The sequence below is a fragment of the Balaenoptera acutorostrata genome, chromosome 20, assembly GCF_949987535.1.
Source record: "Balaenoptera acutorostrata chromosome 20, mBalAcu1.1, whole genome shotgun sequence".
NCBI lineage: Eukaryota > Metazoa > Chordata > Mammalia > Artiodactyla > Balaenopteridae > Balaenoptera > Balaenoptera acutorostrata.
The window spans coordinates 5,832,914-5,853,808 of NC_080083.1; the positions used below are offsets into that span (position 1 = coordinate 5,832,914).

The 20,895-nt window shown below is 42.2% G+C and overlaps 1 protein-coding gene across 1 annotated transcript in view; it reads right to left on the reverse strand.

Annotated features, from left to right (window-relative positions):
- Positions 1-20,895, reverse strand: part of DNAH9 (dynein axonemal heavy chain 9) — a 298,166-nt gene that overhangs the window by 198,439 nt on the left and 78,832 nt on the right. Inside the window, exons 20-26 of the mRNA XM_057536174.1 lie at positions 19,884-20,754; positions 17,297-17,427; positions 16,862-16,988; positions 6,356-6,508; positions 5,072-5,197; positions 2,546-2,785; positions 2,050-2,210 (exon numbers count right to left, since the gene is read on the reverse strand). Of these exons, the coding sequence (XP_057392157.1) occupies positions 2,050-2,210; positions 2,546-2,785; positions 5,072-5,197; positions 6,356-6,508; positions 16,862-16,988; positions 17,297-17,427; positions 19,884-20,754 (1,809 nt within the window). The remainder of the gene's footprint in view (positions 1-2,049; positions 2,211-2,545; positions 2,786-5,071; positions 5,198-6,355; positions 6,509-16,861; positions 16,989-17,296; positions 17,428-19,883; positions 20,755-20,895) is intronic.

Below are 20,895 nucleotides of genomic sequence, written 5' to 3' on the forward strand. Positions count from 1 at the left end.
CTTTCTGGGCAAAACATTTCTTGAGATAATAATGGAAGTCAATGAGAAAATGGAATTCACCATATAAATATTCACTATATACTACTTTGTCAGAAAAGTATCTCATGTGCAAAACAAGGTCAAGGTCTGAATAGTATTCGCCATTCTTTGCAGCAAATCTTTCTTGCAAGTTCCTATTTGCATCCTTTCATATGAGAGGTGATAAATGCCTATTTTAGAAATAATTCACTGTCAAAACTTTACCCTTTTCCTCTATTAGGTATTTGGCATTAGAGTACTAGAGACCTCTAAATCCAAAAGAGGTAATTATCTTCTTCAACTCCTGGGAAGGTATGAAGACCCAGGGAAAAGACAGTGCTGTATTTTTTATCTCTTGGAATGATAATGTCTGGTGTGCCTGTGGGTAGGAAGGAAATATTTTGAATGGTCTGGGAAGCTGGGCACACTACTCCAAATCTCAGAAGTCATTTCCCTGCTTTTACACAAGTATTTCGTGAATGCCTATTATTTGCTGGACACGGTGCTGGGTCCTGGGGCAGAGCAGTGAGCAAATCAAAGTCAATGTTTTCATGGAACACACAGTCACAGTGAGAGACAGACATTAACCAAGTTGCTCAAATATATAATGGCTTCATTATTCTGTTTCGAGCGATATAAATTCCAAAACTATTAGCTCCAAGTCCAAGGCAGGCAGAAAAACTCACTGCCAAAGAGAACACTCTTCCCAAAGCCCTTCCTGTTTAGGACAGCTGTGCTGCTGAGAATCATCGTAAAGACAAAGAGCACATGAGAGGGCCCCCTGTGAATGAAGCTTGAGGTGGGAAAACTTTTCCCTGAACCCACTGTGAAAGGAGCCCCTCCAACTGATCATGACCCAGGAAAGCCCGGGTAAAAGCCCGAGATGCCCAAAGCCCCAGAGGTGCTGCAGCCTTTACTGTTCCAGCTGCAGAGGGACCTGCATCCCTCTGAACCTACGCTGTCTGCCTTTCGTGCTCAGCTGGGGCAGCGAGCAGGGTGGTGCCCAGCTAGAGCAGGAGACAGCGTAGCGGCTGCTGCTGCTTCTCTGGGAGCCAAGGCACAGGCGGAGTCCTGTGTGGATCCCTCCTCCGAACCGACCTCCCCTTCCTGATTCTGTCATTTTCACAATAATCAACCACCCTTCATTCATCGATGGATAATAATTCAACATCTACTAGGTACTGGTGATAATAGCAACAAACAAGACAGACAAAGGCCCCTGAGAGCAAAAAAGTCTACATTCCAAAGGGGACTGCCACCAATAAGCAAGAAGGCAAGTTCATTTCAGAATGTGGGAAATGTTAGGAAGAGGATAAACAGGGGATCCATAGGGTTATTGCTGTGTGTGTGGTGTATGTTTGTGAATTTTTTTCTACATGTCCTATTTCCCTCAATAGAAGTGGAGTTTAACTTTTAGTCATCTTCGTATTCCCAGTGACTAGTTCAGGGTCTGGCATGAATTCATTTATAACGAATATGAATGGCAGAGAGTATGGTAAAAGAAATTGTAAGCTCCTGAATGGTAGGGACCTTGCTCTCATCTTTGTATTCCCAAAGTGAGAGGTGCTAAATAAATGTGCCAGTTGATTGATAAGAAAATAGTCATAGGAATTATTTACTGAGCACTTATTACACCCTGAACTCCTTAACAAGCATTCCTGTTTTTTATCCTTACAAAATTCACTTCAAGTGGGAGTTACTACCTCCATTTCATGGATGAATAAACCGAGAATCATGTCAAGGTTTTCATGGTCAAACAGCTGGTATGTGTCACAGCTGGAATGAGAATCCAGGTGTGTAGGACTGCCTAGTCATTCCTCAAAAAGTCATGGCTCATCGATTTGCTCTGGGGTTTGCTCTGATACGGGCTCTGCCCTACACCCTTTCAGTTCTATTTTACCTCTGTTGGGTTATGTCTGGCCCTCCCCCTGCAGCTCTGTGGACAAATAGCAAGTGACACTGGGTGGTCATTGGATGGTGTGAGCCAAACAGCAGGAGGGTTCTCTGTCAGTGGCTGACTCCAGTGCTCACCTGTCTGTCAAAGGCGTGATCACCAGGCGAGGTGTATTTCCCAGGTACTCATAGGAGTACAGAAACTGGGCATCACAGATGTTGGCAAAGCAGTGTTTGGCCTCGTCATCCCAGCGATGCCGCAGCTGGGACAGCCAGAGGAAAGCCTGGGCGTTGTCCACCTAGAGAAAGCATGGCAGAGGAGGTGGGTGAATCGCAGGGTGCAATAGGCAGCAGGCGGCCCCGCGGCCACAGGATTCACAGGGCTCTGGATGACCTGGGTGTTGGGTGTTGTGTACCGGTCAGGAGAGCAGTATGCTGCCCACCACAGCACAGTAAGCATGAGCCGCTCAGATGACGCTGTTTTGCTCGGGTTTTAAAGGTACGAGCAGCCACCATGATCCTCTCCCAGTTCCCTGGCTGGTGCAGAGTTTGGAGCCCCTGTGTTTCTCCCTAACCTCAATATTCACGGTGTAGGTGCCCAGAAGAGCGACACTCCTGAGAGTCTGGAACTCACCTTCTGAGCGATCATCTTGGCCACCACGTCCCGGGCATGGACATCGATGGTGCATATGGTCATGACCTTCTGCCGGTCCCCGCTGGAGAGCTGGCCAATCAGCATGGTGATGAGGGTTTTGAGCTGGGCCACTTGTTTCTTGTAATAGTCCTTCATGGCATTCTCGTAGCCTTCCTCCAGCCTGGCAAATGCCATGCCCACCTCTGTGGTCCACCAGATCTGAGTGCAGGTCAGGGCCACCTGGGGCACCAAGAGTCACTTAGTAAAGCTATTACCAGGACTGTCTCCCAAACCAGCCCAGTCCCCACACAGCACGGGCTGAGAATGTCATTCTGTGGAGGACGGACACCCCTTCCCTCCCTCTTCCACCAGCACTGTCTCTTTGAACACATGCCTCTAAGGGCTTGGAGGTGTGAAGTGGGCACAACACAAGTGGGGAAAGTGCTTTCTGCTCTTGGAAAACATATCATTTGGTTGAGAACAACCAAAGGCTCATGCTGGTCAATGCCAGTGGCTTTTAGAAATTGGTACACTGATCTTTCTGCTTTTGCTTCACAGGCCACAGCGTCTTTCCTGTGCTTGGGAGGATAACAAAGTGTTGACTGAACACCTCAACGATACTCAGTCTTTGCTCTGTTCTTCTGGAACCTCTCATGGTTGGAGTATTCTAGTTTAGTGAGCCATTGCTGATCACGTGTGGCGTATTTTTTCTTGCCCGTAATACTTTCACTACATTTTTTTGTATCTCTTTAAAACTATAACTTTGAAAGGCCTACTCTTGAAGGTCAGGGCGAATTCCACTGAAATTCAACGTGGTCAATATGATTTGTAGTCTTCAGAGATTCAAAATAAATAAATGGAAAAAAGCGATTTAAGTGCACATTTCTTTGCTGAGAAACTTAATAAGGAAAACGCATAATTTTGATTATCCATGGTGGAGATGCGGTACCACTTGGTTCGGGAGACACTGCTCTAGATGATGTCTGTCACAATAGCAGGAGGCAACACATTTTCCTGCCACAAAATGCTGATTCAAGTAAACAAGGAATCCTGGTGGGAATTATTCCCTTTGTGAAGTAGAGAATCCTGTTGTAGTAACGAGTACCATTCCCTAATTTATTAGTTTTTGCCTTTGGATTTAGACGTATCGGTTTTTGTTAAAGAAGTCCCTCCTGCAGTGTGCTCTTGCTGGGATGGTTTGAACGTGGTGTGCCAATTACACTGTTAAAACAATACCTCTTCCTTCTGCAGCCCTGGCTTGTTTCTCTTCTCTGTCTACACTCGCTGTCAACATTTTCCCATCTTTTTGTCATTTCTCAACCTCCTGCAGTGTGGTCTCTTCTCTACCACTCCACTGAAATGGCCTCACCAAGTCCATGGACGTACGTTAGCCTCTTTATTTTGCTTGATCTCTTAGATGTGTGTGGTGTGACTGACCTCTTACCCGCTATCAACACTCCCTCTTTTGGTTTCCATGACTACCATTCCTTGGTGTTCCTTCCATCAGAAAAGGTTGTTTCTCATTCTGCTCTACTGCCTTCTCCTTGCCTACTCAGCCTTTGAATAATGCTCAAGGGTTTGTTCTGCACCCTCATCTCAGTCTGCATATTTTCCAAGGGCAATCTTATCTACTCCTCGGGCTTCAATTACCATCAAATATCTGTAACCCCAAATAAACCAAACCAACACTAGTACTAGCCATTAACAGGGGAGGGAGGAGTGGTGGATTGCAGCCAGAGTCATTAAAAATAGCCTCATTAACTCTCCTCTTTCTCTTGTTACCCTCCTGAGAGCCCGGTGAAGGATTTAGATATATCCTGGAATCAGATGAGACTCCCAAACGTGGTCAACAAGCGCTGTCTTCTAGTTTCCTCTCCAGAACCCACCTGCCACCTCTTGCTCCCTCTTCCCCTAACTCCTGCTTCCACCACACTCAGGCCTCAAACACATTACACTCTCCCTTGCTTCTGAGCCTTCGCCTGTACTCTTACCCACGCTTCGTTGCTCTTTCCCTCCATCTTTCACGTGTTTCAAACCTCAGCTTAGGCATCATATCCTCAGGAGGGTGATCCCCAGACCCTGCTAACCAGCTACAGGCTCCCAGAAGACCCTGAGCCTCCTTTATTGTCACACCAGGTCCCACTTGTAGCTGATTGACTTCCACGCCAGTCTGTAAGCCCCAGCAGGGCAGGGTTACATTGTCATGCCTCTGGCTGGTGTCTCCTGCACTCAGCAAACAGCTTGGCACATACAAAGTGGGCTGGCTCAGTGAGCTGAACTGTTTACGTTTTCTCCCTACTGTAGCCAATGGAGTAAAAATGGACGACCCTTAATTCTCCAAGGTAGGGGTTGGATTGCGTCGCGGCTGACAGTTCCCCTGGTCCCTCCTGCTGACCCCTTCCAGACCAGCCTCTCCTGACCCTGAAGCATGAGTGAGTCTGGCAGCCCCAGGAGGCTGATGGAGGTCATTGAGGAAGAGAGCAAGCAGAGGGTGGGGGCCCACAGAGGTCCCGCTTCGGAGAATACCTGAGCTGGATAGTCAAAGAGCCACTGCTCCCTCGGCTTCTCTTCATAGGCAGTTATGCCTTCTGTCATCTCGTGCCTCACGGTGGCCTTCATGTGAGCAAGCACATGGTTCAGCCATATTTCTACCTGGAAGAAGAACTCGGGGTTAGACGCTGGGTTCCTAAGATGTGCTCAGTGATACACTTCACTCAGCCTGAGGGAGTGAAGAAAATGAGCCCAGGCACGATGGACAACCCCAAACAGCCGCCAGAAGGCACAGGGAGCCAGTTCGTTTGTGTAACGCAGGATGGGGCTCAATTAACAACAGGGGGGATATGCCCACGTGAGCCCACTGGGCGGAGGAGTAGGTTCAGGGGATGTGGGGCTGCCGCCCAGAGTTCTCATGAGGAAATCTTAATCTGAGTTGAGCTGGGTGTAAATAAGTCAGTGGATTCTCGTGACCTTGTCCACGCTGAGTATGGAGCCAAAGGCCAGGATTATATTTTCCAACTAAATGCTTTCTGGGTCTACAAAAAGAACAGACAAGGTTTGAGTCAAACCCCAAGGTCCCTTTCATAAAACTGAGAATGTGTGACTATTTTCAAGTACGAGAATTGCTTTCCAAGATACACGTGGATGAAGGTGGAACTCTGAAAAGATCTTTTCTCCAGGTGTTACTCTGGACTGGATTAGAACCCCAGGGACAATGCTTTGTTGGATCATTTAGGATAGTGAACAAAGTAGCGCTTATCCTTTAGCGGTGATGGTGAAAGATGGAAGGAGGTTTAAGGAGAGAATGGTCTCATGTTTTGTGTTTCTTGAATTGTACCTGGGAGATTTGGAGGTGGTAGTTTCTGGAGAAGGGCGGTGGTGGGCTCTCCACAGGGTAGAGCTGTGAGAGGTGTATTGTACAGAGAAGTGATCGCTCAGGAATATGGTTGATTTCAGAGGGCGTTTTCTCCCGGGGAAGGTGTCAGTGTCCTACATTCCCCTGTGGGGTGCTCCAGGGCTTGTTATGCTAAAGTCTCCTGGTGCTGCTAATCGTTTTAAAATCCTTCTCTCTTTGACTCAGGTAATTGTTTATGTGCATTTTATTCCTCTCTGCACAGGTCTTTGGTTAAGGAAGATATATGGATACTGACATGTGTCCTTCCCAGAGAGAGGAAAGCGGACACTGGAAGCTGCTCCAACATTGGTTCAAGTCAAGGGAACTGGCAGTCCCAGGGCACAGACAGCAGTTCCGGCCCAAGGTCACAAAGGCTGATGCCTGAATGCAGACACTTGAGAGAGAAAGGCATACGTTACCTGCCCACTGCAGTCACAGGGCTCACTGAAGGCCACATACTCTTCTTCCTTGCTGTACATGCCAAGACTGATCTTGGTAGGTTTCTCACTGGCGTCCAGCTGGAACTGCATCTTGGCCATATTGTCAAAGAGTTTGGAAAGGTGGCGTTGAACCTATGAAGGAAACCATGCCAACAGAGTGGAGAGCATGTCCGGGAAGTTACTTATTATTGCTTAGAGGGCTACCATGCGACAACCACTAGAGTGCTGGGTACAGAACATTTAGAAGGAAGCTAGGGAATGATGGGGATGTGAGAATGGGAGCCAGCTGGATTGGATAAAAGGAACATAGACCTGGTGGGCATCACGCATTAGCTACAAACGGATGAAGCCAAAAAAGTCTGATTAATTTCTGCTTGATCTACTGTAGATGGGAACAGATGGGAACAGATTGGAACAAAAAGTGACAGCTAATTCATAAGCCTTCTTCCTAAGAAAATACTACTGTGCTGCAAGGGATAGGCACAGGATACTCTGCAGAAGACTGCTAACATGCCCAAATCTGGAGGGTCAAGGGCAGTGGTGACAGTGGCCTGTGGAAGAAGTCACTCAGTTGTAGGAACCACTCTGGTGCAGCAGACCATCCTCGGGAGGGTCCAGAGTAGGGCCAGCATGCTCACACCAAGCAGAGAGCCTGGTTGTACTGGAGCTTCTTCCTAGCACAGCATCTCATGATACAGAGGCTCTTCACAGTGATGCCTTGGGCAGTAATTCTAGGAAGGATGCTAGACAGAGCCACATTGTGGTCCTGAGGTGAGAGGAACAGCAGGTGAAGAAGAAACAACAAACAGAAAGCTGCCCCCAGTAGAGTTTTTTGAAATACAAGGGCCTACTGGTACCCTGACTTGTAACCCTTACATTTACAGCAATGAGCTCTCTAAGCTTATGAGATGAGAGGAAAAATTCTAAGAGTATTGAAGTAAACTGTGAAGGTACTGGACAAGATCCCACCTACAGTGACTTGGGACAAATATTGTGATGGGATGGACTTTTCTTTATCCAAGAACAAGTAGTGGATTAAAGCAACAACCACAACTAAGATGACATCCGTGAAATTATCCCACAACTTAAAAGAAGGAGAAAGCTGGACTCAAGAGGTACAGTAAGAGTGTATATATTAAAAGCTTTAATAAAGGAAACAGAAGTAGTGATGAAAAGTATCACTTTGTTTAGTTTTCAATTAAACAAAAGAAACATGAACTCTGTAAAATATGAGGTGGAAGATAAGAAGAATTGGTAGAGGTAGAAAAATAAAGAAACAAACAAAGGACACAGCACAGTTTATAACAATGTTAGCAATACATAAGGACCAAATAAACACACACAAGTTAAATATGGTGGATAAACTTGAGAAACTATGGAAGAATGCCAAGGAAGAGGACTAAGAGAGAAACATGTGTATGAATATATGCAAATATGTATGAATATATGAAGATGATAATCTCAACTTATGGAAATATGATGAATCTGAGAGAAAGAATTATCCACAAAACTGGAATAGAAATATTATGTGAAAGCATCCTGAAAGAAAACTTTTCCAAGACAGTGAAAGCCCCAGTTTTCAGAGAGGAAAAAAACCTCATCATGTGTTAGAAAAATTAACAAGTATCCAAACATACAGAAATTTTCAAAAATTAAAATTTAATTTAAATTTTGATCTCTACAGAGATCCAAATGGAAAGAAATTGGGCTACCTACAAAGGCTAGGTAGGCCAGAGATGACTTCTTTGTAACAGGAAACAGCAGAGCTATGTCTTCAGGGATTTGAATGGAAATTTCTGTGACCCACGACTTACAAATCCAACCATTCAATCACTCAGGTGTGAAAACTACAGAGTCACAGATATAGGAGGAATTGGGAATTATTCTGGCATGCTTCATCTTTTGGGGCAGGGCATAGGGAAGGGCTACTTAAAGATTTACTCAAACCATGTGAAAAATAAATAAAAATAAATATTTAAGAGTGATATACCATGTATAAAAGGTATAAAAGATCTGGCAATGATCTTTAAACCCTCCTATATAAGGATTAATGAAAATACAGTTATGAAACAGAATGCCAATGTAATAAATATTTCAACTCCACCATGTCTGGGCTACTTTGGAAACACTTCAACTAGAATAAAAGAAGGGCTTTAACGATCAGTGACGACCTCTTTTTAGTACCTGTTTCTTACCAACAAACCAAAAACATCATTTCAATAAGAAAGGTAATGACAAAGAGAAAACTTAGGCATGGGTGTCATCTTTTGGCTCTGTTGGAGAAGCTCTCATCCATTGCTGGTGGTGATGCAAGACAATGTAACTCCTTTGTGGGGAAATATGGCAGGATCTAATAAGACCACATATGCATTCACCCTTTGACCCAGCAACATCACTTCTAGGGATTTACCTGAAAGACAGACCTCCAACAAGACAAAGCCTAAAATTATTTGTAATTGCAAAATAGTATAGACAACATATGGCCAAACGATGGTATATTAGTCCATGGAGTATGAAACAGATACAAAAAAAAATGAGAGAGAGAACTTTGAATTGATACGGAGTGACATGGAATGATTTCAAGGATATATAACGATGAAAAAAAAAGCAAACTGCAAATAAGTATATAGAGCATGCTACCAGTTGTGTAAGAAAGGAGGGGAAATAAGAAAACGCACATGTACAAATGTAAATGCACATCTGCTTATTTTTGCAAAGATAAACATAGGAAAGATAAACCAGAAACTAGTGGAATTGGTTACCTACAGTGGGAGGAGGGGAGGTAGTGATGACCTGGAAGGAATGACACGTCTCACATATCTTTGTGCATAGCTTCTTAGAATTCTATGTATTCAAACAATTAAACCAACAAGGATGGGAAACCCCCAAAACAGAAAGCAAAAAGGAAGGAATGAACCCAACTATACATCAAATGAGTAACAAAGTCACACTGAAGGTGGAAAAGAACTCATAAGTGACTCCTGATCACAGTTTTGACTTTATATCCTCAGTCTAAAGGAAAATAAGAGAACTACAAACAAGTCTTGAGCTCTTCTCTGGGTGAGAACAGAGGGAAGCTAAAAGATCATACAGTACAGACATCATCCTTCCTTCCTGTCCATCATTTTGAGACTCAGACTCTCTGTTCTCTAGCAGTGGTTCTCAAAGTGTGGTCCTCAAAACACTTGGGAAGAAATCCTTGGAAATGCAAATTCTCCAGCCCCAGCCAGACCTACGAGTCAGAGACTCTGGGGATGGGGTCTAGGAATCTGTATTTTAATAAGCCTTCTGGGTGATTCTGATGCACTTTCAAGTTGGAGAACCACTGCCTACAGCTCAAAATGCCAACAGTGTATCCATTAGGATACACACACACACACACACACATATGTATGTATGTATATAGTTTACTTCTTTTTTGTTTATTGACATATAGTTGACTTACAATATTGTATCAGTTTCAGATGTACAACATAGTGATTCCATATGTTTATGGATAATGTACCATACAAAGTTATTTTAATATTACTGACTATATTCCCTGTGTTGTACATTATACCCCTGTGACTTATTTATTCTGTAACTGGTATTTTGTACCTCTTCATCCCTTTCATCTATTTCACCCATCCCCCTACCCCCTCCCTCCTCTGGCAACCACTAGTTTGTCCCTTGTATCTGTGAGTCTGTTTTTATTTTGTTACATATTTGTTCATTTGTTTTGTTTTTTAGATTCCACATATACATAAAAACAGATGAATGGATAAAGAAGATGTGGTATACATCTACAATGTAATATTACTCAGCCATAAAGAAGAATGAAATCTTGCCATTTGCAAGAACATGGACGGACCTGGAGGGTATAATGCCATGTGAGATAAGTCAGACAGACAAAGACAGGTACTTTAATATTTTAAAAAATTGTAACACAGTAGGCTTCTATTTTACATATGAGTCAGGTTTGTCACAAAGAAGTGATATACCCAAGACTAGATGGCTGATTAGTGGCTAGAATCAAGGGCTAGAACCCCAAATTTTGGGTTCCTCATATACATTCACATAAACCACCCCAATGTCCCATTAATACAACTCTCAATCTTATCTTTCCATGGAAATCCTAGCTATTACTTTTGACCACTATTTACTGCATCTCTCTTCAGAAGCACATCAAAGGCATTCTCTTTAAAGGCTTAGCCCCTTCCATTTTGCCATCCTCAAAGCTTCTCCAACTCTAGAGAGTAAAAGCCACTGATGGGACTCTGTGGTAAACTGCACAAAGGTTTTGGCAAGGTGAGATTTCTGATGTGTGAACTGCTGATTTTCGACAGAGAACTCTATGCTGGAAATGAAGTGATACATTACTCTCTTTTCACTATTTCCAAGGAGGATTAAGAAAAGGATATATAAGATCAAGATCCATTCCATATGGGAACAGAGTCAAGGATGGACACTCGAATTAAATAAACAAATCAAGCCTAAAGTTTGGGAACTCCGGTCTGGAGGAGCAGCTGCGAGGCCTTTTCACACGGCTCCCTACGAGCAAGTGAAACTAGACTAAGTGCAAAGGAATAAAAGGACATCAGAGAGTCCAGGAGTCTACGTGACCTGGTGGGACCCCTCGCCCAGGATCTCCCTTGCCTTGCTTATGCCTGACTGTGTGGCTGACAGGGTCTGGTGCTCCGGCCAGGTGGCAGGCCTGAGCCTCTGAGGTGGGAGAGCCGAGTTCAGGACATTGGACCACCAGAGACCTCCCAGCCCCACGTAATATCAATTGGCGAGAGCTCTCTCAGAGATCTCCGTCTCAACACTAAGACCCAGCTCCACTCAATGACCAGCAAGCTCCAGTGCTGGACACCCCATGCCAAACAACTAGCAAGACAGGAACACAACCCCACCCATTAGCAGAGAGGCTGCCTAAAATCATACTAAGTTCACAGACACTCCAAAACACACCACCGGATGCGGTCTTGCCCACCAGAAAGACAAGATACAGCCTCATCCACCAGAACACAGGCACCAGTCCCCTCTACCAGGAATCCTACACAACCCACAGAACCAACCTTAGGCACTGGGGGCAGACACCAGAGACAACGGGAACTATGAACCTGCAGCCTGCAAAAGGAGACCCCAAACACAGTAAGTTAAGCAAAATGAGAAGACAGAGAAATATGCAGCAGATGAAGGAGCAAGATAAAAACCCACCAGACCAAACAAATGAAGAGGAAATAGGCAGTCTAGGTGAAAAAGAATTCAGAGTAATGATAGTAAAGATGATCCAAATTCTTGGAAATAGAATGGAGAAAACACAAGAAACGTTTAACAAGGACCTAGAAGAACTAAAGAGCAAACAAACAATGATGAACAACACAATAAATGAAATTAAAAATTCTCTAGAAGGAATCAATAGCAGAATAACTGAGGCAGAAGAGTGACTAAGTGACCTGGAAGATAAAATAGTGGAAATAACTACCACAGAGCAGAATAAAGAAAAAAGAATGAAAATAATTGAGGACAGTCTCAGAGACCTCTGGGACAACATTAAACTCACCAACATTCGAATTATAGGGGTCCCAGAAGAAGAAGAGGAAAAGAAAGGGTCTGAGAAAATATTTGAAGAGATTATAGTTGAAAACTTCCTTAATATGGGAAAGGAAATAGTCAATCAAGTCCAGGAAGCACAGAGAGTCCCATACAGGATAAATCCAAGGAGAAACACACCAAGACACATATTAATCAAACTATCAAAAATTAAATACAAAGAAAAAATATTAAAAACAGCAAGGGAAAAAACAACAAATAACATACAAGGGAATCCCCATAAGGTTAACAGCTGATCTTTCAGCAGAAACTCTGCAAGCCAGAAGGGAGTGGCAGGACATATTTAAAGTGATGAAAGGGAAAAACCTACAACCAAGATTGCTCTACCCAGCAAGGATCTCATTCAGGTTCGACGGAGAAATGAAAACCTTTACAGACAAGCAGAAGCTAAGAGAATTCAGCACCACAAAACCAGCTTTACAAAAAATGCTAAAGGAACTTCTCTAGGCAGGAAACACAAGACAAGGAAAAGATCTACAATAACAAACCCAAAACAATTAAGAAAATGGTAATAGGAACATACATATCGATAATTACCTTGAATGTAAATGGATTAAATGCTCCCACCAAAAGACACAGACTTGCTGAATGGATACAAAAACAAGACCTGTATATATGCTGTCTACAAGAGAGCCACTTCAGATCTAGGGACACATACAGACTGAAAGTGAGGGGATGGAAAAAGATATTCCATTAAAATGGAAATCAAAAGAAAGCTGGAGTAGCAATTCTCACATCAGACACAATGACTTTAAAGACTATTACAAGAGACAAAGAAGGACGCTACATAATGATCAAGGGATCAATCCAAGAAGAAGATATAACAATAGTAAATATTTATGCATCCAACATAGAAGCACCTCAATACATAAGGCAAATGTTAACAGCCATAAAAGGGGAAATCGACAGTAACACAGTAATAGTAGGGGACTTTAACACCCCACTTTCACAAATGGACAGATCATCCAAAATGAAAATAAATAAGGAAACACAAGCTTTAAATGATACATTAAACAAGATGGACTTAATTGATATTCATAGGACACCCCATTCCAAAACAACAAAATACACTTTCTTCTCAAGTGCTCACGGAACATTCTCCAGGATAGATCATATCTTGGGTCACAAATCAAGTCTTGGTAAATTTAAGAAAATTGAAATCATATCAAGTATCTTTTCCGACCACAATGCTATGAGACTGATAGCAATTACAGGAAAAAAACTGTAAAAAATACAAACACATGGAGGCTAAACAATACACTACTAAATAACCAAGAGATCACTGAAGAAATCAAAGAGGAAATCAAACAATACCTAGAAACAAATGACAATGAAAACACGACAGCCCAACACCTATGGGATGCAGCAAAAGCAGTTCTAAGAGGGAAGTTTATAGCAATACAATCCTACCTGAAGAAACAAGAGAAACCTCAAATAAACAACCTAACCTTAGACCTAAAGCAATTAGAGAAAGAAGAACAAAAAGACCCCAAAGTTAGCAGAAGGAAAGAAATCATAAAGATCAGATCAGAAATAAATGAAAAAGAAGTGAAGGAAATGATAGCAAAGATCAATAAACCTAAAAGCTGGTTCTTTGAGAAGATAAAAAAAATTGATAAACCATTAGCCAGACTCATCAAGAAGAAAAGGGAGAAGACTCAAATCAACAGAATTAGAAATGAAAAAGGAGAAGTAACAACTGACTCTGCAGAAATACAAAGGATCATGAGAGATTACTACAAACAACTATATACCAATAAAATGGACAACCTGGAAGAAATGGACAAATTCTTAGAAAAGCACAACATTCTGAGACTGAACCAGGAAGACATAGAAAATATAAACAGACCAATCACAAGCACTGAAATTGAAACTGTGATTAAAAATCTTCCAACAAACAAAAGCCCAGGACCAGATGGCTTCACAGGCGAATTCTATCAAACATTTAGAGAACAGCTAACATCTATCCTTCTCAAACTCTTCCAAAATATAGCAGAGGGAGGAACACTCCCAAACCCATTCTATGAGGCCACCATCACCCTGATACCAAAACCAGACACAGATGTTACAGAAAAAGAAAACTATAGGCCAATATCACTGATGAACATAGATGCAAAAATCCTCAACAAAATACTAGCAAACAGAATCCAGCAGCTCATTAAAAGGATCATACACCATGATCAAGTGGGGTTTATCCCAGGAATGCAAGGATTCTTCAATAAACACAAATCAATCAATGTAATACACCATATTAACAAACTGAAGGATAAAAATCAAATAATCATCTCAATAGATGCAGAAGAAGCTTTTGACAAAATTCAACACCCATTTATGATAAAAACACTCCAGAAAGTAGGCATAGAGGGAACCTACCTCAACATAATAAAGGCCATATATGACAAATACACAGCCAACATCATTCTCAATGGTGAAAAACTGAAACCATTTCCTCTAAGATCAGGAACAAGACAAGGTTGTCCACTCTCACCACTATTATTCAACATAGTTTTGGAAGTTTTAGCCACAGCAATCAGAGAAGAAAAAGAAAGAAAAGGAATCCAAATCAGAAAAGAAGAAGTAAAATTGTCACTGTTTGCAGATGACATGATACTATACATAGAGAATCCTAAAAATGCTACCAGAAAACTACTAGAGCTAATCAATGAATTTGGTAGAGTAGCAGGATACAAAATTAATGCACAGAAATCTCTTGCACTCCTATACACTAATGATTAAATATCTGGAACAGAAATTAAGAAAACACTCCCATTTACCATTGCAACAAAAAGAATAAAATACCTAGGAATAAACCTACCTAAGGAGACAAAAAACCTGTATGCAGAAAACTATAAGACACTGATGAAAGAAATTAAAATGATACAAACAGATGGAGAGATAGACCATGTTCTTGGATTGGAAGAATCAACATTGTGAAAATGACTCTACTACCCAAAGCAATCTACAGATTCAATGCAATCCCTATCAAATTACCAATGGCATTTTTCACAGAACTAGAACAAAAAATTTCACAATCTGTATGGAAACACAAAAGACCCCGAATACCCAAAGCAATCTTGAGAAAGAAAAATGGAGCTGGAGGAATCAGGCTCTCTGACTTCAGACTATACTACAAAGCTACAGTAATCAAGACAGTATGGTAGTGGCACAAAAACAGAAATATAGATCAATGGAACAGGATAGCAAGCCCAGAGATAAACCCACGCACATATGGTCACCTTATCTTTGATAAAGGAGGCAAGGATATACAATGGAGAAAAGACAGCCTCTTCAATAAGTGGTGCTGGGAAAACTGGACAGCTACATGTAAAAGAATGAAATTAGAACACTCCCTAACACCATACACAAAAATAAACTCAAAATGGATTAAAGACCTAAATGTAAGGCCAGACACTATAAAACTCTTAGAGGAAAACATAGGCAGAACACTCTATGACATAAATCACAGCAAGATCCTTTTTGACCCAACTCCTAGAGAAATGGAAATAAAAACAAAAATAAACAAATGGGACCTAGTGAAACTTAAAAGCTTTTGCACAGCTATGGAAACCATAAACAAGACGAAAAGACAACCTTCAGAATGGTAGAAACTATTTGCCAATGAAGCAACTGACAAAGGATTAATCTCCAAAATATACAAGCAGCTCATGCAGCTCAATACCAAAAAAACAACCCAATCCAAAAATGGGCAGAAGACCTAAATAGACATCTCTCCAAAAAAGATATACAGATTGCCAACAAACACATGAAAGGATGCTCAATATCACTAATAATTAGAGAAATGCAAATCAAAACTACAATGAGGTATCACCTCACACCAGTCAGAATGGTCATCATCAAAAAATCTACGAACGATAAATGCTGGGGAGGGTGTGGAGAAAAGGGAACCCTCTTGCACTGTTGGTGGGAATGTAAATTGATACAGCCACTATGGAGAACAGTATGGAGCTTCCTTAAAAAACTAAAAATAGAACTACTATATGACCCAGCAATCCCACTACTGGACGTATACCCTGAGAAAACCATAATTCAAAAAGAGTCATGTACCACAATGTTCATTGCAGCACTATTTACAATAGCCAGGACATGGAAGCAACCTAAGTGTCCATCAACAGATGAATGGATAAAGAAGATGTGGCACATATATACAATGGAATATTACTCAGCCATAAAAAGAAACAAAACTGAGTTATTTGTAGTGAGGTGGATGAACCTAGAGTCTGTCATACAGAGTGAAGTAAGTCAGAAAGAGAAAAACAAATATCGTATATTAACGCATATATGTGGAATCTAAAAAAAAAAAAAAAAAGGTTCTGAAGAACCTAGGGGCAGGACAGGAATAAAGACGCAGATGTAGAGAATGGACTTGAGTACACAGGGAGGTGGAATGGTAAGCTGGGATGAAGTGAGAGAGTGGCATGGACATATATACACTACCACATGTAAAATAGCTAGCTAGTGGGAAGCAGCTACATAACACAGGGAGATCAGCTCGGTGATTTGTGACCACCTAGAGGGATGGGATAGGGAGGGTGGGAGGGAGACACAAGAGGGAGGGGATATGGGGATATATGTATATGTATAGCTGATTCACTTGGTTATACAGCAGCAACTAACACAACAATGTAAAGCAATTATACTCCAATAAAGCTGTTAAAAAAAAAAAAAAGCCATTGATGGGCTGAGGGGCGGGCATCCTGAGAAGCAGTAATGGTGGAAATGAAGAAAGCTCTGAGGTTAGGGATGATGAGGATGGCAACACAGGTCTGAAATACATACACTGCCTAAGGGGGCGTGACGGGGAACCTGAAACTCTCCTGCTGGAGCATCTTGGTCCTTCTGAATGTTTCTACAGGTACTTCCCCAGCTTACCTGTTGCGGGTCTGTGCTGTTGGAAAGGATGTCTAACAGGTCAGAAGAGGAGAGAAAGTAAAACCTAGGGAAGGCAAGCCTTTTGGTGTCCAGGTACTCCGCCAGGGCCTTCTCACACAGGTACAGTCTGCGGGCACAAAGAATTTCCTAATTAGGTTTGCCTAGATCCATAGGCACATAGATGTTACCTAAATGAAAACCAGTGCGACCTATGGATTACACGCAGAAATCATGTATGCATGGAACATGTATAGGTATTTGCAAACATCACAATAAACACCTCTATTAACACCCCGTATTACCCAACCACACAGGCAAATCAAGGTACACAATCAGACATATTCTCTCACTCGGGCAGTTAAATAAGGTAAGGATCTCAGAGACAGAGCGGGGAAAGGAAACACATTACAAAAGAGGCTGCAAACCGACCATCACCTGCTCTGAATATCTTCCAACTTTTCATAAAGACCTGATTTGTTGGTGGCTTCCACTACGTTTGGAGTTTTCTGAGCATCATAAGCTAACTCTTTAAAGTCAGTGTCGATGCCTTCAAATCTTTTAGAATCCTGCAAATAAAAATGTGGAAAAAAATAAACTACCACCCCCCTCAATTTCAAGAAGCTACCTTCATGTACTAAGTCTGCTTTTGAAACTGCTCCTAGTTGTCTAATACAGAAATTAGTCTCAAAGGAGGAAACGCCTTTAGCTTGAAACAGTGGTTCGCAAACATTTTGGTCTTGAAGTCCCTTTATGTTTGTAAAAATTACTGAGGAGTGGAAAGAGCTATTGTTTATGTAGGTAATATTATATCTATCCATGTATATTCTATATTAGAAGCTAAAGTTGAGAAATTTTTAAAAATATTTATCAATTCATTTAAAAAATAACAATAATAAGCCCATTATGTTAATAACATATTTTTATCCAAAATAATTATATTCTCCTAAACAATATAACTTAGAGAAAAAGTGGCATCACTTCACATTTTTTTTGGCAAATATGTTTAATGTCTAACTTAGAAGATGGCCAGATTCTCTTCTCTGCTTCTACATTCATTCTGTTGTGATATCACATCATGTAGCCTCTGGAAAACTCCATTGTACGCTCATGGAAGAATGAGTTAAAAAGGCAAATACCATCAGTATTATTATAAAGATAATTTTGACGTTGAGGATCCCCTGGAAAGGTCTCAGGGACCACCCCCAGGGGTCACCAGACCACACTTTGAGAACTGTTGGCATAAAATACATAATTCCTAAGTCAGGGAGATGGTGGATCCAATGTTCTTTCTGGGTCCAAGCAAAAGTTTATATAACCAAAGTGTTTCCACAGCAAATGTGCTACTATGATGTCAAAGTTAATTAGATATTATCATTCCCCCCAAACGCACACACCCTCACAGTGTTGTTGAAATGACTGAGACAATAATAATGCAAAGCACTTTAGGCCAACACCTGGCACCTGATGAGAGCTTGTGTGGCTATTATTACATAACAACAATCATAATGGCATTGCTGTGTGCGTTACTTTAACTTCTTGAAGTAGGGACTAGTATTAGTCCCAATTTACAGATGAGAAAACCAAGACACTGAGAACTTAAGTAACTTCCCTAAGGTCCTGCAACTCAAACCCGGGCCACCGGCTCCAGTCTGCTGGGACCACTGTGATCTGGGCCTCTCTCCCAAGAAGATTTAAAAATAAGAGGGTGAGGTGAAGTAAATTATGATTCCTCAGTGAGATATCTTATGACAATTAAAAATGAAAAAGTATCAAGGTTATAGAAGTATCGGAAATATCTGACATAAATGTTCAAATGAAAAGAGCCGAACAGAAAATTGTAATTACACTGAGAGCAGTTGTGTAAAAACGTGTATATATGTGAAAAAAAGTTGGGAAATATTCATAATGAATGAAAATATTTACTAGGTAGGGTGTAAGATGATGACTGATTTATTACATTTCAGAGTTGTCTTTGTTACCATATTGTTAATACAAAGAAAATAAATGTATTTATATGTTTTACACACAAACCTGAGAAGTTAATGATATGAATTCTTTATTATGTTGAATTGAAAGTTCTCAAATGTCTCCTTCAAAATGTGTACAAAAGTCTCCACCTACACCCCCTTCTCATTAAACCTGCCCTTCTTCAATCATTAGCGTTGGAGATTAATAAAATCTGGCTTATTCAATTTTGCTTAATGACAATAGCTATAGCAGGATTATTTTCTGTTATTTTTCATTGCAAATGTACAATCTTTAGTGTGCATTATTACACTAAATATGCATTTGTGGGATGAGCTGGAAAAATATCATGTTTTGATGGAATGTGCTTTAACTCTGAAACAAGGTCTGGACAACATATGACATTTTGGAATCAAACTAATTTGTAAGCAGAGAACTCGCTGTGCTGCTGTGCTGAGGGACACAGAAGAAGTCTGGAAAATCTCTTTTTAAATGAATTAGAGTCCACTGGGGGGGGGAAGTACATTAATGCACATTAATTAGGACAAATTACAAGGGGCAAGCAACTACAGGAAAGGTAGTAATGAGAAGAATGCATATTTAGCGGAATTCCTCATTTAGTATTTAGCTGAAGACTGGTATTTAGCCTGCTGGCACAGGCCCGAGTACTACAGAACAGCTCGCTGCAGAGAAGGAGCTTGAGTTTGCCTGGAAACGATGCTCGCTTCCAGTCGATACCTGCACTGTAATTACGTGTGGAGCACCCCAAGAGCAGCTCATATTTTTGACCTCCTTTCTCCTGTACACTTTTTTTGGTTTTGGTTTTAAAACCAGGTTCTCCTTTCTTTTTCCTACACATTAGGAACAAACTCGCTGGCATACATTTCACTTTCTCTCTTTTCCTCTGCCTGACTTTTGGTGGCTTGGAAGGTCAATGTTTACTGGAGGTGCCCCTGGGTGAAGCCAAGGCAGGGAGGCAGAGAAGGAAAGGTCTAGAGGATGCAGGAACTGGGGGATCATCCCTTGATACAGGGATGGGAACAGAGGGAGCAGGTACCTGGGGCAGCTGAGCCCGGATATCTTCAGATCCGATGAATATACTTTCTAGATGAGACCATGTGCGCTGCACGTCAAACCAGAGGGAGATGACGGCGTCAGCAGTGGACAGCTTCTTCTGCCAGCCCGATACTTCCTCCAGGAAGAAGGCAATGTACCTGGACATCATCAGGTTCTGAAGCTGGACTTGGTTATCCTCCAGAACCTCGATGAGGTCCTCGTCGGACCGCAGCAGAGGCACGTAGGTCTGCGGGTGGGGCTCGTACTGGAATTCCATGCGGACCCAGGTGGTCTGCAGCTCCTTCAAGACCTTCTCCATGCCCATCTCTTTCACAGCTCTGTCTACGATGGCCCGGACCTCGTCCTCAAAGTGGTGGAGCCGAAGCTGCAGGAGGTGTGCCAGGGTGGTGCCCTCGTCCATGGTGAAGGTCACGCCCGTGGCCTGCATCAGCTGCCTCCAGTGCCGCTCCCGCATGGCCGGGTTCTGCAGTTCGGCCACAGCCCTCAGGGAGGTCAGGGTGTTCAAAACGGTGCTTTCCAGGCCTGTGAAGGCATCCCAGGCCCTGACCTCCTTGTCGAGGTGCCGGATGTGCCTGGCAAACCATTTGCACTCCAAGTCCATGGCCTCCACGTTGACATCCATCCACGTGGTGGTCTCCCAGGCATGGATACTGGAGGTCACCATCCCAATTGTGTCCCAGAGCTCCTTCAGCTGGCACGCCTCCTTCCTGCACTGCCTCAGTTGCTTATAGTCAGGGATGGTGACCTCAAACAAGCTAGCAGATGCAGAAATGGAGGCCATGGTGGATTCCATCTGCTGGATCTCCACGTGCCTGGCATCCAGCATCTGATGAGGGTCAGTGCTATCAAACCTACAAAACACAATGTTGTCCCTTTATAAGTAGAGCACACAAGAGCCATCTCCTAGAATCACCAGAGTAATGCCAGCTCGAATCCTCAAATCCTTGGTATTTTAGCAAAGGGCAGGGACTGTCACCAAAGCCTGGAAAGAA